This window comes from Bos grunniens, chromosome 16 (genome assembly GCF_055505025.1).
Source record: "Bos grunniens cultivar Pamir isolate PY7600 chromosome 16, Bosgru_T2T1.0, whole genome shotgun sequence".
In the NCBI taxonomy this organism is placed as follows: domain Eukaryota; kingdom Metazoa; phylum Chordata; class Mammalia; order Artiodactyla; family Bovidae; genus Bos; species Bos grunniens.
Genome location: NC_141180.1, coordinates 80,567,660 through 80,583,588, shown reverse-complemented (window position 1 = coordinate 80,583,588; position 15,929 = coordinate 80,567,660). Strand labels below are relative to the sequence as shown.

The following is a 15,929-nucleotide window of genomic DNA, read 5'->3' as shown; positions in this document are numbered from 1 at the left end:
TCAGGCAGAGCTGTTCCACCAGGGCTCGCGGCCCTACCTGCAGGAAACCCTCAGGGGAGCCAGACCGAGGGCAAAGGCCCTACAGGGACCCAGGAGGAACAGCCAGGCTCTGAAGGCAGGGACCCTCTCTGACTCTGTGCCCGTCCTGCTCCCACCACCTTCCCCTCAGCTCAGCACTGACCCGGCCCTGCGCCCCGGGGCTGGCTCCCTCCTGGCTGTCCCGCCTCTGGCCTTCCAAGGGTCCAGGCTGCAGCCCCCACTCCTTCCCCTGTGCCTGCGTTAAAGAAGGAGAATCTCCCAGAGCCTCTCCTCCTTTCCCGTCCAACTCTCCCCTGGCCCCCCGCTCATCACCCTACTCTGCCATTTCGCCAACCTGTGCTCAGAACCCCACACAATATACCCAAGACTCTGGGGGCTGCAGCCTGGCCCTCTCCATGATAAACCCATCCCCCGATGCCCACGCAGCAGGCTCCAGCTCTCTCAGGGGCTCCCCACTGAATCTGAGAACCCAGAGGTCAGATGCCCCCAAGGAATTAAAGAGCTCAGCGGCTGTAAGCCCCAACCTCTAACCCATAAAATATATACCCGACCCCCCCACGCTGAGGGAGGTGGGTCCCTGGGGCTGACCTGAGCCTGAGCCCCCAAACCCCACCTCTCCTTCCTGCTGGTCTTCAACCCACTCCTCTGGCAAGATTAGAGGCAGGGTGGGGCTGGCCTCTCTGCTCGAGCCAGACTGGGGCCCCGGCTGGACCCCAGGAAGCTGGCAGCCCCAAGGCTGGCCTCACACAGGCGATCTGGTTCAAATGTAATAAATTCAGACAACATGAGCCTTCACCGGGGGTTTTGGAGGTGGCGGTGGGGGCACAGACAGGGATAAAATTAGCATTCTCAGCATCCACGATCCTGAAGCATCGCTGCCAAGAATGAGGGACAGGGAAGGCAGTGGCACCGCATTGCCAGCAGCCCAGACTCACACGGTGGGCAGGCGGCTGCCAGCCCCGACCAGAGCCCAAGCTCCCCGCTCCCCGCCAGCCCACATGATGCGTCAAAAGACTCACCGGCTGCTGAGGTGCAAGCCCCACGCCGAAAAGCTATACCTCTCCGAGCCCCCAGGCAGCCCTCCCCCCAGCTCAGGCCAGCTGGGGTCCTCCTCCCCGCCCCCGGGGCCCCCTTCCGAGGTGCAGGGCTCGGGTCTGGTCTGGTCTAATCAGTCATCTCTCCGGCTGACAGGTCCCTGGCGTGGGGAGAGGATGCTGCTGCGGGGACTGCAGGATCCAGCATCTTTCCCAGGCAGAAGCAGCTGGGCATGCTCCATCGGCTCCCAGGGGATTTCAGGGCCACGTGATGCTCCCTCCCCAAGCTGTCACTTAGGATCAGGAGTAAATAGTCCCTGGAAAGGTTTAACTCCATCCACCCCAGTGACGAGCTGTTAAGCACCCGTGCTGCTAGTCTGGGTGAGAACAGAGCTCCTCAGCACAGGCTTCCTGGCCATCCACCGCAGGGCCGAGGCTGCCCCCCAAAGGGCAACTGGGCCGCCATCCATGTAAGCTGCATTCTGCAGTCCTCCCACCAGAGTGCAGGGAGCCAGAGCTGGCCAGGGTCTGGCATCTAGGGCCTCCCCGGGCCTGCCTGTGGTTGCCTGCGTCTCCATGGCTGTCCACCCGAGAGCCCGGCATGCCTCTGGGTGTAGAGAGGCTGTGGTCAGAGCCCTAGTGCCTTCCCTTCCCCGGAGTCCACCCAGTGAATTTAAAGAAATCATGTTCGGAGCAGACTGGAGTTCATTACAAGATGCCAGGACCTTCTAGGTCCCCCAGTCCAACTGGTCTCCAGTGACCTTGGGCAAGGATGCTAGCTGAGCTGGGGGTACCTGTGTTTTGCATTATTGAGGGTCAGAGGCAGAAAGGAAGGCTTCAGTCAATAGGATTTCAGCCCTGTTTCTTCTGTAGAAAAGCCGATACCATTCAGAGTTCTCTCTCTCTCCCTACCCCCTCAGTTTCCTTCTCTTCGCCTTTCTGTGGATGCTAGGAAAAGATTCTCTGTGACAATAACCGAGTGCAGGATAGACACTGAGTTTCCTAGCCATGATCAGGAAGATGGAAAGAAAATGGAGTATTCCCACCTGAACTTCCAGGTAGGCTTACCAGATCCTAGTCCCATCTGCCTCTGAGACCCAGAAGTCGGAGACCCCAGATGAGTTCCTGGGGTCACTTCTGAGTAAAGAAATATTGCAATAAGCAAGGGCTAGAAAAGGGCACTTCCCAGGGGACACTAGGGGTAAAGAGCCCACCTGCCAGTGCAAGAGATGTAAGAGACACAGGTTCAACCCCTGGGTCAGGAAGATCCCCTGGAGGAGGAAATGGCAGCCCACCCCAGTATTCGTGCCTGGAGAATCCCATGGACAGAGGAGCCTGGCGGCCCATAGTCCACAGGGTTGCAAAGAGTCAGGTGCGACTGAAGCGACTGAGCGTGGCACAGACAGAGGGCAGCTGCAAGCATCCACCCACACGATTATTACATCTCCTCCAAATGTTTGTTTGAATCACCTTAATTTTTAAAATTTAAGCCTCTCTTCACTTAAATACAACGATTTCCCTTCTCCATGGGTCTCTTTTAATGTAATATGAGTATAAGCATCACTTTTGCAACTGAAGCCTTTATCGTTAAAAAGAACCTACTATGAAAAGTGCAAACGCACAGACTTCCTCCCAGAGTCCAGGAGGAGCAGCAGCAGGGGAGTGTTAAGGGGGCCTGATCCACAGCCCACTCCCACATCCCAGAGGAGGCAACTGATCCACAGCCCACTCCCACACCCCAGAGGAGGCCACTGGAAAGGCCATCCTTCCCACCCCAGAGCAGACCAGGCTGGAGCCAGGGACCCCGGGTTTGAATAGCATGTACCTGCCTGCAGCTGTGGTGGAGAAGGGGGTCCTGAGGTCACCTTTCACCCCCCCAAAGGCTGAAACACTGAGTTCACTGGCCGTCGGGGAGCCACTCGGCGGAGGGACAGAGAAATGCTGGACACAGGCCCCGTGCAGGCAGCACCGGCTCGGTCCAGCCCACCTGTCCCTGCTCTGCAGGACTTGGCGAGACTGCCCAGGACAGGCTTGGGGAGACTGCCCAGGACAGGCTTGGGGAGAACCCGGCCCAGGCAGCCCGAGATGCGGGGCTCTGGGGGGTCTCAGGCCTCGAGGAGCCAGTGGAGCAAAGTAAGGCCGGAACCAGAGACTACAGCATCTGGAAGGGACAGACAGAGTGGGAAAGGGGACAAGGACCCCAGCCTCCATTCCACGAACTCCTCAGACACCTGGAACGGGCAGGAGGCAGACGGGCCTGCTGAGAGTTTTCTCTCTGGCAGACGGAGGGCGAGGGCAGCAGCCAAGTCCTCTGAGCGGCCTGAGCTAGAGCCTCGGTGCTCCCGGGGATCTGTGGGGCTGCGGGCTGGAGAGGCATGCGAGGGCGGCTGCGGGAACACCGCCTGCGCTTCGGGGCACAAGGGGCGAGGCGTCTCCAAGGTCCAACAAGGACCGGTGAGGCAGAGCCGGGGAAATAGTCCACCTGCGCCGAATCCGAATTCCCTCTCTGTTAACGCAGCAGAGGGGGAACAAGACCCATCTGAAAGGCCTAGGTTGGGAGGGAGTGGGAGGGTGTCCCAAAGAGCGCGCCTCTGTGACTCCATCTGTGCCCCGCTTTGGAATCCACGGCCCCCAGCGCTTAAAAACAAACGTCCAAAACTCAGTCACGGATTCACAGTCTGAACACTCGCACCCTCCTGGCCTTTGGAGGGTCAGTACCGCCCCCACCACAGTACCGGGGACCACTAAACTGAGGGCGATCCACTGGCCCTCAAATGTGTCTGCCCCTTCCTTACCCAGCCACGCCTGGATGGGTGTCTCCTGCCAGAAGGTAATAAGCGGGGAGTGGATAACGGAGCCTGGGTGATAAACTCTCTTTCAGGACCTGAGATTGAGCCCCGGCTCTGTTCCCTACCAGCTAAGGGACTCTGAAGGAGTGACCTGGCTGCTGAGCCTGTTTCCCTCATCTGCAAATGGGGCTTGTCTGTTCCGGGCCCCACACCACGCCTCGCTTCTCCTCATCTGTCTCATGCTTTACTGTTCCAGGGTGTTACTTGCCTTTCGGAGAGCAGAGCTAGTCAGGTGACGAACTTGCAGATTCACTGCCCTGGGACTTCTCTCCTTTGCCCTGTGAGGCTCCATTGTACTTCCTGGGACACCACCTCCTCTGGGGTCCCCCAGGTTGGGCTCTCTACTGATGATTCCTGTGAGCCAGCCCTGGGCTCCTGTGTGCCTGCCCCCCCACCCCCTACAGCCCCTGGCACAGCGCTGAGCCCACCCTGACAGAACCAGAGGCACAGGTGCAGAGAGCCCATCCTGGCCCCGTCTTGGAGGAAGTATCCAGGCCAGAACAAGGAGGTGACAGCAGCTGGGTGGGGCTCCCTGAGGGGTGGAGGTGCCCGTGCAGGCTGGCACGGCCACAGGGCAGCGTCCCAGTGGGGGAGGGGCAGCAGGGCCCAGGCTGGGAGCAAGGGTAACGGGGGCGTGTCTCCGCAGAAAGGACCCCTGGTCCTACTGCCCTCTTTGCCAACCGAAGAGAGACACACTCTTGGAGACTGAACTAACAAGCTCCACAGATGAGTGCCTTAGCAGGAAGGAGTCAGGGGACAGAGAAAATCAGGGATGAGTGTTACCCGGCCAGATCTCCAAGCATCAGAGGAGTCCACCAGGCCCACAGTGGTTGAGGGGTGGCAGAGGAGGGTCAGGACGCCCCTGTCAGCTCCGAGAGGACCCACCCTCTGCAGGGAGCCAGCCCTTTCAAGGCCTCAGTGGGCCGGTCACGTGTGCTTTGGCGCCCTCCAGTGGATTTATGTGTACATGCGTACAGGCTGGCAATGGGTTTTACCCACATTTTAACCCTGTGCTTTTTCTCTTCTCCCTGCACACCCTTTCTGTTCAATGACACTTTAAAACTGCACACACACTTCAGCAATGCCATCAGTTGTGTAATACAAAAGAATGATCTCCCAAGCACCATGTAGGAAAGGATCTATTGGACACAATTATCAGATTTATCTGATGCTGGCCAAATATCAGTATTTGCTCATTGAAATTTGACTCAACCACACTAAAAGAAGAAGAAAAAATGAAGCCCAGATTCCAAAGTTATGTGTATATCTGACTTTTATTATTACCTCTTGGAAAGGCAGAGGAACCAGAGATCAAATTGCCAACATCCGCTGAATCATTGAAAAAGCAAGAGTGTTCCAGAAAAACATCTATTTCTGCTTTATTGACTATGCCAAAGCCTTTGACTGTGTGGATCACAATAAACTGTGGAAAATTCTGAAAGAGATGGGAATACCAGACCACCTGACCTGCCTCTTGAGAAACCTACATGCAGGTCAGGAAGCAACAGTTAGAACTGGACATGGAACAACAGACTGGTTCCAAATAGGAAAAGGAGTACGTCAAGGCTGTATATTGTCACCCTGCTTATTTAACTTATATGCAGAGTACATCATGAGAAACGCTGGGCTGGAAGAAGCACAAGCTGGAATCAAGATTGCCAGGAGAAATATCAATAACCTCAGATATGCAGATGACACCACCCTTATGGCCAAAAGTGAAGAGGAACTAAAGAGCCTCTTGATGAAAGTAAAAGAGGAGAGTGAAAAAGTTGGCTTAAAGCTCAACATTCAGAAAACGAAGATCATGCCATCTGGTCTCATCACTTCATGGGAAATAGATGGGGAAACAGTGGAAACAGTGTCACACTTTATTTTTGGGGCTGCAAAATCACTGCAGATGGTGACTGCAGCCATGAAATTAAAAGACGCTTACTCCTTGGAAGGAAAGTTATGACCAACCTAGATAACATATTAAAAAGCAGAGACATTACTTTGCCAACAAAGGTCTATCTGGTCAAGGCTATGGTTTTTCCAGTGGTCATGTATGGATGTGAGAGTTGGACTGTGAAGAAAGCTGAGCGCCGAAGAACTGAACTGTGGTGTTCAGTGTCTGTGTTCACAGACTTGGGTGGTGGCCGCAGCGATGATGAGAAGTGGTGGTGCTGAGGGATATTTAAAAGGAAAACTGACAGGACCTCTGGAGGAGGGGCCCAAGGGTTCTGCGCTGCTGGCACTTCCGACAAAGATGAAACAGGCTGGTGGTGGGAAGGCAACGAGCTCAGGACAGAACACGCTGAAGGAGGCGCTCAGGAGAGGCTCTGCGCTGGCAGCCAAAGCAGGAGTTAGTTATGCCTCTATCTCCTGACATTTTTCATTCATCCGTTCATTCCTTTCACCAAATATTGGGTTCCTATCAAGTGCCAGAAAGGATCCAGGACAGAGTGGAACACAAAACAGCCAGAATCTGCTCTCAGGGCTGACACGGCAGTGGGGGACACCAACAAGAAAACAGGAAAACAAACATGTAAACAAAACCCTTCCGGTCGTGTGGGTAAAGAAAGTGCGGCGGGGCTAAGCAGGAGCAGGAGGGAGCTTCAGACAAGGTCGCCAGGAAAGCCCTGCTAAGAAATGTTGAGTAGAAGCCAGATGTGCAAAAATAGGAGGAAAGCGTGCCCAGCCAGAGTGAACAGCAAGTGCCAGGGTCCTGAGGCAGAAATCAGTTTGGCCTGATGGAGGGAAAACGAGAATCAGTGCAGCTGCCCAGCTGCGGAAGCTGAGGGCGGGGAGGGGCCGGCCGGGACCACAGGAAGGGGGAGCGCTTTCAAAGGCCGACAAGGTAATACATGCAAAAGTGCCAGGCTTCCCTGGCCGTCCAGGGGTTACCACTTTGCACATTCACTGCAGGGGGCATGAGTTCCATTCCTGGTCAGGGAACTAATAGCCCGCATGACATGCAGTCAAAAACATTTTTTTAATACATGTGACAGTGTTTCGTAAATGACCTCAAGAACCAGGTATGCATAAGGGAATGCTAAGGTGCTGCCATTAAGGAGAAAAAAAAGGAGCAAGTCTTAACTGAAGCAAGGAGTTCAATTTCAGGAAAAGCTCAGGCTATGAGAGCCATGTCATATCAGAACAATTTCCAAAACAGATCAGTTGTCCATTTTTTTCCTACTGCTTTTGTTTGAGAATGGCTACCCACTCCGATATTCTTGCCCGTCGTCTCATGGACAGACGAGCCTGGAGGGCCACAGTCTAGGGGACCACAAGGAGTCAGACATGACCGATCAATTAGGTAAGAATACGGTTAACAGGCAAACCGATGCAAGTGCTGGCTGGTCTGGAAGCAGGAGATGGAAAGAGGACCTCTCACAGCACAGACAAGGAAGGTGAGAAAGTAGGGAGAGAGGAAAGGAGATGAGAAAAACGCTCTCCTTGCAGGCTGGGCAGCGGCTCCCTCTGCTGGTGCCTGAGCCCCAGCTGTTTGCAGCCACCGCCCAGCCCCGCCGGCTGGAGCCCACCCGCTTCACCCTGAGAGCAAAACCGGAGACAGGCCAGCGGGGAAGCGGAGGGACCCAGGTCAGGGCAGAGGGGGAGGCGTCCAGCGGGGCAGACGCGGGCACCCCGGCCCCCAGGGCTGCCTGCTGCGCCCAAGAACACGAGCCACCCATCCGACAGAGGGCCCTGACCACCCCTGAGGGGACACAGAGTACCAGACACATGCCTGCCACCCCCAGGATGACAGAGGCCCCCCCAGGAGGGCGGGCGTGAAGCAGGCTGTGCACGCACCCAGCTCACCCCTTCCCTCCCACTCACCTCTGCTTCCCGCCTCTCCTGACAACCATGCTCCTTCCTCTAACCCTTTGATCCAAGTGTCTAGAAGAGCTTCTCTCCTCTGCGCTGTTGGGCCGTGTCCCTCCCACCCACACAGCCCAGCCCAGCGTTCCATTCATCACCCAGCCCCACCCCGCCACCCCAGAGAACTTCCTGTGATTGACACGAGCTCTCCTGGGCACACACACACACACACATGCACATGCACACACCCTGGGCTTTATCTGCAAAGCTTCACACACACACGCCCTGGGCTTTATCTTTAACTTGGAACCCGTGACACCTCCTGGCCATTCACAGACCCCAGCAAGGCCTCCAGGAAGACCCTTTAACTGTCTCTCCGCCCAAGGAGGTATCAGGCACAAGGACAAAAGTAGAACCCCAAGACTGGAAAGAAACTCCATCTTACTCACTTGATGAAATACACAGCTCCTTCCTGGGTAGAATCCATCTCCCAGCCCTTGGGCAAACCTGTGAGGAAGCAAAATCACAAAATCACCCTCTCTTCCGCAAGCCCAATCTGCACTCAGGAGGGATGGAGACTCGGAGAAGCAGGGCAATTCACAGATACGCCAGCAGTGGTCAAACCAACAATCTCACCCTTTTCTGTCCTTATCAGTCTGTGCTCCAGCAAACAGTAAGAGAGGTAGCAGTGGAGGAGATGCCCCCCCATCAGAGAGCAGTGAAGCAACAAAACAGATCACTCCTTTGCAGCCTTCGCTCATTCATTCAACAAACAGTTACTGCGCATCTGTTCTGGCCAGGCCCTGTGCCAGCCCCCAGGGATGTAGCAGTGAATGCACAGATGACCGCCCTAGAAGGTCCTCAGGATCATCCCTGCTTATATCACAGGAGCAGAAGCTGGAGCCACAGCGAGTCACTGGCCCTAGATCTCATGGATAATTAGCACTTAAGATAAGACCACGACTCAAGTCTCCAAGGGCTTTCCCAGATGGTGCTAGTGGTAAAGAACCCGCCTGCTGATGCAAGAGATGCAGGTTCAATCCCTGGGTCGGGAAGATCCCCTGGAGGAGAAATGGCAACCCACTCCAGTATTCTTGCCTGGGAAGTCCCATGGACAGAGGAGCCTGGCGGGTGGCAGGCTACAGTCTATGTGGTGGCAAGGAGCTGGACACAACAGAAGCGACTTAGTACGCACGCACAAGTCTTCAGATCCCAGGCCACTGTCATTAGCTCTGCTTCTGAATAAGACATCACAGACCTGGGAAATCAGTCCCAGAAAAAAATGAGGCTTTTTTTTTTTTTAATTTTAACAGCACCTCTGAAAACAATTTATCCATGAAAATGCTTAGAATGGAGAATCACTGACTTGCAAAATGAAAGAGGACTGAGTAGCCAAGGAAGCTGATCTTGGCTCTGAGGCATCTAGGCAGTCCTCCAGGCAGGCGCAGCCCCTGCTGCACAGCTCCAGAGACTCCGCGTCTCCTTCTCCACAGGGCGCTCCGGGAGCCTCTGGCTCTGCCGCCCCCCCCAAAACAGTCACCCTGGCCGAGTCCTGCCTCTCAAACAGGCCGCCTCCAACTGCGGCAGAGGAGGACAAGCTTTCCGGGAGTCCGAGGGAATCCAGCATGAGGTGGAGGCAGGCAGGGCACCGCTGCAAGAGCCCTGTGGCTGACACATTAGGAAACGGGCACAGATTTTCTCAACCTGCCTGTGTAAGAGGTTTTATAAACTATGGCTACTCAGTGCTGGTCTGCACCTCTCCTGCCCTGTTCCCAGCTGCCCTCAGACACAAGCTGCTGGACAGTGGGGCCTGGGCTGGACAGAGTGCTGGCCTCAGCTACTCACTGTTCTCTTCACTCACTGCCGGGTATCAAGGCTCTGCATTTCCATAGCTGCTGCTGATGGAGATGCCGATGCTTCAGTGCAGCGGGGCAGCCCACCTCCCTCTCAGGACATGGTCCACAGAAATCACACCACCGGCCACTGCTTAGTGAGAGCCTCTCTCCTCTAAGGCACACGGTTTACCCCTGCGAGCATATTCAGTCTGCACAGCAACATTACACAACAGGCATCAGCCCAAGCATTTGTACAGATGAGGAAACTGAGGCCCAGAGAGCTCAATCGACTTGCCAGAGGTCACACAGGAAGTGTCTGGGCCAGGACAGGAGTCTGGTCGCCTACGTGCAAAGCTCACATTCTTTCCTCTGTGTTGCCCCATAAATGCTACTTGTTCCCCTCTGTCCCTGTGCGAGGATGCTCCCATTCAGAAGGGCGTGGGTTGCCAGCCTCCCCGTGTAGAAGGATCCCCATTGGGTCAGAATCATAAATAATCCTGCCACTGTGATGTGCCCGGGAAAGAGGCCAGCGTGGATTATGTCCCCTGCCTTTTCCAGCAACTTCCCTGCACACTGCCCTCTCTGCCCAGGCAACACCAAGAGTGCTTATATTCCTGTCCAGGCGGAGTGCCCACTAAGGCAGCTGCCCTTCCAGCAAGCTTCAGGGGCATCTTAACCCTTTCCCAACCTTGGACAACCAGTTGGCTGCAGCCAAAAACGACAGGATTGGCTCACAGGCTTGTATTCATCCTCTGGCCTTACCTAGGGCCACGGTAAGATGGACAGACTCCAGCTGAAAACAGTCAAAACGTGGAAGGTGGCACCACCAACCCAGAGGAAGACAGCCGCAGCCTTGGGGTCATGAGGCTTTGCTTCAAGTTGAAAGTACAATGACGACAAAAACCATAAAAGTCACCTCTGTTGATGGTGACTCTCTTGCATAATCGGTGCTACAACGTTTTGAGGTTCATAATCCTATCCCCATGTTACAAAGAAGCTAAGTCCCAGAAGAACTAACCACTTGCTCAAAGCCACACTAGTAAAAACTCAAGCCAAGATTTGAGCTCAGGTCTCTCTGTCTCTAGAACTTGCGCATTTGACTCCGATGCTTCTTTGCTTATTAGCTAAGTGGCCTTGAGCCAGGCCCTTTCTCTCTGCTTTAAAATGAAGGAGTCAGACTCCATGATCCCTGAAGTCCTTTTTGGCTCTAGGACCAAAATAAGTCCAGTTCCGAAATGAAAAGAAAGCAGGCTCTGGGCAAGTCAGCACCTGACCCGCACATCTGGCAGTGCTCCTGTGCCCCAAGAATGACCAGGACTCTGTGTGGCTGGGTGAAGGGCTGGGAGGCCATCTGTGTGGCTGGGTGAAGGGCTGGGAGGCCAGCGAGGGGCGGGGGTGGGGTGAGGGGGTCCAACATTGTCGATCCCGCCCCTCCCCTATGGTCCACGGCAGCATCCTGAAGAAGGTGGTGGGCTGTTCACTTGAAACACCCCAGGCCTTATGATTCTTGGTGTCTCCACCTCTTCAATTTAGAATGAAACCATTTTGGCTCGGATGGGGCCCATCTTTCCTGCTAGCCTGGGAGGGCGCTCTCAGGGTGGAGGGGGTTTTCCAACTGGGCAGAGGGATAAGAGGGATAAGCAAACTCTTCATCCTCAGAGGTCAGTCCCAGTCACTGAGCACAGGACTGGAAGCTCGAAAAGACCTCAAGGTGAGCATCAAGCCTCCTGCCCTCATCTGCCCAGTGGTGGGTCAATGCTTAGCTGAGTCCATACGAAGACAAAGGAAAATTCCAGAAGCAAAGTCAGGGTAGCGGGTTCCCACAGCCACCACAGGGCATCCCCGCCTCACGGCTTGCAAAGGCAGGGAGGGACGAGCTCCTTACCTGGACAGGAGGAGTGTCCGCTCTGGATGGGCAATGCTGTTCCAGGATGCACCCAGCAGGTTGACTTCTCCTCATCACTAGAAGACCAAAGCGAACATGTCAGAGGTCACAGAGGCTTCCCTGCGCAGGACACCCATCACCACCGTCACATCAGTACTGACTGTCCAACCCCAGACACCAGGCTGCCTTTGCTCACGCACACACGCAGAACATTTACTGAGCAGACTCAGGGTGCAGAGATGAAGAATCCCAGATCCCTGACCTCAGAGGATGCACTGCTTTTGTATAACCCACCTGGGAGACAGACGTGTAAAAAGATATCTGGAATATGAGGTGATAGGAGCCACACAGAGAGAGCACTACAAGTCAGAGGGGGGAGCACTCCCTGCACGGGGTTAGGGAAGGGCAGCAGCATGGTGGCATCATGAAGGAGGTGACATTCGAGGTGACCAGTGAAGCCGCACGAGACGCACACAGAAGGCTCTTCACTGCAGCTTCGCAACGGACAAGAGAAGAGGAGGCTGCGAGGGTCGGCAGTCCTCAAGTGTCTGCCGGGCTGCGCACCACCATCCACAACGCTCCCTCACAGCAGGAGCTCTGCAGATTACACACCTGCGGTTCCGCGAGGCTAAGTAAGTCCCCCAAAGTCAGAATCAGTAGGTGATGAAGCCAGGACCCAGGCCCAGACGTGCCCCCTTGTTACCCAAGCTCTTTCGAGCACCTCACTCCCAGCAAGGTAGCTCCCCGTGTAGATCCTCTGGTCTCCAGATGCCACGGCAGGGGGGTCCACCCACCTTTCTCAGCTCCCTGCCAACCAAGGACACTGATACTTCCTGAGCCCGAGGTATGCGCAGGGCAGGACCCCCGGACCACCCTATCTCCCAGGCTTTAGACTAGGGGTCTCAGAGCCCAGAACAGGATCCACTCAGTAATTAATACCTTAATATATAATATAATTATATAGTATAATGGAATGCACTAAGGAAGTGCCACTAAATTTCTACTAGAGTAAGATACAATAAACTGCACATAAAGTGTACAGTGTAATGTTTTGACAGATGTGTACACACTTGTGAAACTACCCCGAAATCAAGATGTGAGCCCCCATATCCTCTCTGTGCCCCTTTGTAATTCCCATCTTCTACCCACTGGTTCTCACTGTCCCCCCCGTCCCCAGCAGCCACTGGTACATTTCCTGTTACCATAGATTCACTGGCGCTTTCTAGAGTTCCCAGGGTGTCACACATGTGGAATCACACAGACAAGCCCTCTCTGTCTGCCTTCTCTCCTTCTTGTCTCTCTCCCACGTGCTGGTTCGGGTCAGTAGCTCCTCCCACTGCAGGACACGCAGGTGTGTCCCCCCTCCCCGCTGATGAACACCGAGGGTGTTTCCAGGTTGGGCCATTACAAATAAAGCTACTTGGAACACTCGTGTCCAGGTCTTCGCGTGGACTCCTGCTTCCTCTCCCTCAACTCCACTGCATTTCCTCTGAGTTTCTTTAACACCAGCTGCAGGAAGAGCATTCCCAGGTGCCTAGGAAACCAAGTCACGGGACCTGGAGCCATGCGCATCATGGCAGAGGGCCTGTGGCCTGGGCTGTGGTCCTGCGACAGGGGGTGAGGGAGCAGAGCCAGGGACACTCAGCCCTTCCCCTCCCCTGCGGCCTGCGAGACCTCCGGCCCTCGCTCCCCGGACCACATGTGTCTCTACCCCTCAGACAGTCGCAGGGTCACGGAGGGGGCACACCCAGCACTCCCCACATCCTCTCCCACATCCTCCCCCACCCTGTCAGCTCCCTGAACAGTGCAGCCACAGGTTGTTCCCACCCTGCCCCTGGGCTAGTGGGGAAACTGTGGAACCAGAAGGACCGCGCTCATTGCAAACCCACCAGCTAGAATCTTCTTCAGGGACCCCAATCCGCTGACCCTTGCTGAGTGTTTCCAAGGCTTTCCCACCAACCTCAGGTCCCAGGATGCTGGCAAGTCCCAGGCCCGCCTTCCTCCCATCCCTCTCCCTCACTCTCAGTGGATAATCTCATCCCTCAACTCAACAGAAATAGAAACCACAAAGCAGAAGCAACCTCCCCCCAACACTTATACGTATCTCCTCTTGTCTTATAAGGAGCACATCAAGGCTGTATATCGTCACCCTGCTTATGTAACTTACATGCAGAGTACATCATGAGAAACGCTGGGCTGGAGGAAGCACAAGCTGGAATCAAGATTGCCGGGAGAAATATCAATAACCTTAGATATGCAGATGATACCACCCTTATGGCAGAAAGTGAAGAGGAACTAAAGAGCCTCTTGATGAAAGTGAAAGAGGAAAGTGAAAAAGTTGGCTTAAAGCTCAACATTCAGAAAACTAAGATCATGGTATCTGGTCCCATCACTTCATGGCAAATAGATGGGGATACAGTGGAAACAGTGACAGACTTTATTTTTCTGGGCTTCAAAATCACTGCAGATGGTGATTGCAGCCATGAAATGAAAAGATGCTTACTCCTTGGAAGGAAGGTTATGACCAACCTAGACAGCATAATAAAAAGCAGAGAGATTACTTTGTCAACAAAGGTCCATCTGGTCAAGGCTATGGTTTTTCCAGTGGTCATGTATGGATGTGAGAGTTGGACTATAAAGAAAGCTGAGCACCGAAGAATTGATGCTTTTGAACTGTGGTGTTGGAGAAGACTCTTGAGAGTCCCTTGGACAGCAAAGACATCCAACCAGTCCATCCTAAAGGAAATCAGTCCTGAATATTCATTGAAAGGACTGATGTTGAAGCTGAAACTCCAATACTTTGGCCACCTGATGCAAAGAGCTGACTCATTTGAAAAGACCCTGATGCTGGGAAAGATTGAGGGCAGGAGGAGGAGGGGATGACAGAGGATGGCATCACCGACTTGATGGACATGGGTTTGGGTGGACTCCGGGAGTTGGTGATGGACAGGGAGGCCTGGCGTGCTGCGGTTCATGGGGTCACAAGGAGTCAGACACAACTGAGTGACTGAACTGAACTATAGTACTTGTCTCTACATTGGACAAAAGGTGGCCCTCTCCCATTGAAGAAGGGTCCACGTGGGTCACAATCCACATCATCTCCCATCTTTTCTAGACCCTTACTCTATTGAGCATGGCAGGCTTTACATTCAACTTCACCCTCCCTCTCACATCCGTCACTTTAGCCCCATTCCTGTCTGTGTCTTCCACTGAACCCTCCGTCTCTCTCTCTCAAAGCTGCTTTCCCTTCCAGCTCCCTTCCCAAGCTCCTCTTCTTCCTGATCAGACAACCCTGTTAGAAACGAGTTCCTTCTAACAGTCCCCATTTTCTGGCCTGCCATTCACCAACCTCTGCAGTCTGGTTCCTGTCCCCAGCCCTCCCCTGAAGCCACTTTCCTAGAGGTCATTACAGATGCCCCAGTTCCTCAATCCAGTAAACGCTCTCCAGTCTTAACCTCATGTGGCTTTTGCACAGCTGATCATCCCTCTTCCTCGCCATCTGGGGCCATGCCACTCTGACCCTGGGGCTACCCACCTCCACGCCAGGTCTCCTCCATCTGGCCTCTCCTCTTCTGGCCTCTCCTCAAATGTGGTTTTGCCCAGAGACCCTCCCATCTTCCCTCTGACACACTCCTGGGTGGTCCCAGCTGTGCGTGATGACTCCCCAGTCCAGGGCCTCTCTCTTCAACCTCTAGCCTGTACACCTAGCTGCCTCTAGGACAGCACTTCCTGACTGTCCCATGGGAACCTCAAATTCGGGATTTCCTAGCTCAACTTGTACCTTCCCTAAAATCTGTTCCTCTTCCCATACTCCTGATTTCTATCAAATTCAAGTTAAAAATTCTAAGATTTAGCATTTCCCTGGTGGTTCAGTGGTTAAGAATCAGCCTGCCACTGTAAGGGACACAAGCCTGACCCCTCATCCAGGAAGATCCCACACGCCGAGGGGCAGCTAAGCCCAAGCCCCACAGTTACTGAAGTCTGAGCTCTAGAACTGTGCTCCCCAACAAGAGAAGCCACCAGTGAGAAGCCCGTGCAATGCAGCAGAGAGTAGCCCCCTCACCGCAACTGGGGAAAGCCAGCACACAGCAGTGAACACCCACTGCAGCCAAAAAGAAATAAATACATTCTTTTTTAGCTCAGAATTATCTGGGGCTCTTCCCCCTCTCTCCCCTCATTCCTCAACATTCAAGAAGTAAATGAAAACTCTCAATTCTACGCCTAAAGATTCTCCCCACCCTTTAGGGAGAAAAATCTTTAATTCAAGTCTCTTGGACTCTCCTGGACTTTGATGGGGCTTCCCAGGTGGCTCAGTGGTAAAGAGCCCGCCTGCCAATGCAGGAGACAGAGAGACGTGGGCTCGATCCCAGGTCAGGCAGATCCCCTGGAGGAGGAAATGGCAACCGTCTCCAGTACTCTTGCTTAGAAAATCCCATGGACAGAGGAGCCTGGCGGGCTCCAGTCCATGGGGTCGCACAGAGTCTGACAC

General features: G+C 54.4%; 1 protein-coding gene across 22 annotated transcripts in view; it reads right to left on the bottom strand.

The window, feature by feature from the left end:
- Positions 1–15,929, bottom strand: part of PLEKHA6 (pleckstrin homology domain containing A6) — a 159,505-nt gene that overhangs the window by 120,014 nt on the left and 23,562 nt on the right. For 17 of the 22 annotated variants that reach the window (XR_015143794.1, XM_086345691.1, XM_086345685.1 and 14 more), the window contains exons 2-3: positions 11,441–11,517; positions 8,170–8,227 (exon numbers count right to left, since the gene is read on the bottom strand). Coding sequence is in view for 18 of the 22 variants with exons in the window: in XM_086345685.1 (XP_086201811.1) it covers positions 8,170–8,227; positions 11,441–11,517 (135 nt within the window). In the remaining 4 variants the exon portion in view is untranslated. Of the gene's footprint in view, positions 1–1,058; positions 1,083–7,738; positions 7,819–8,169; positions 8,228–11,440; positions 11,518–15,929 lie in introns of those variants that run through there. The other 5 variants (XM_086345702.1, XM_086345711.1, XM_086345708.1 and 2 more) reach the window with 4 other exon arrangements.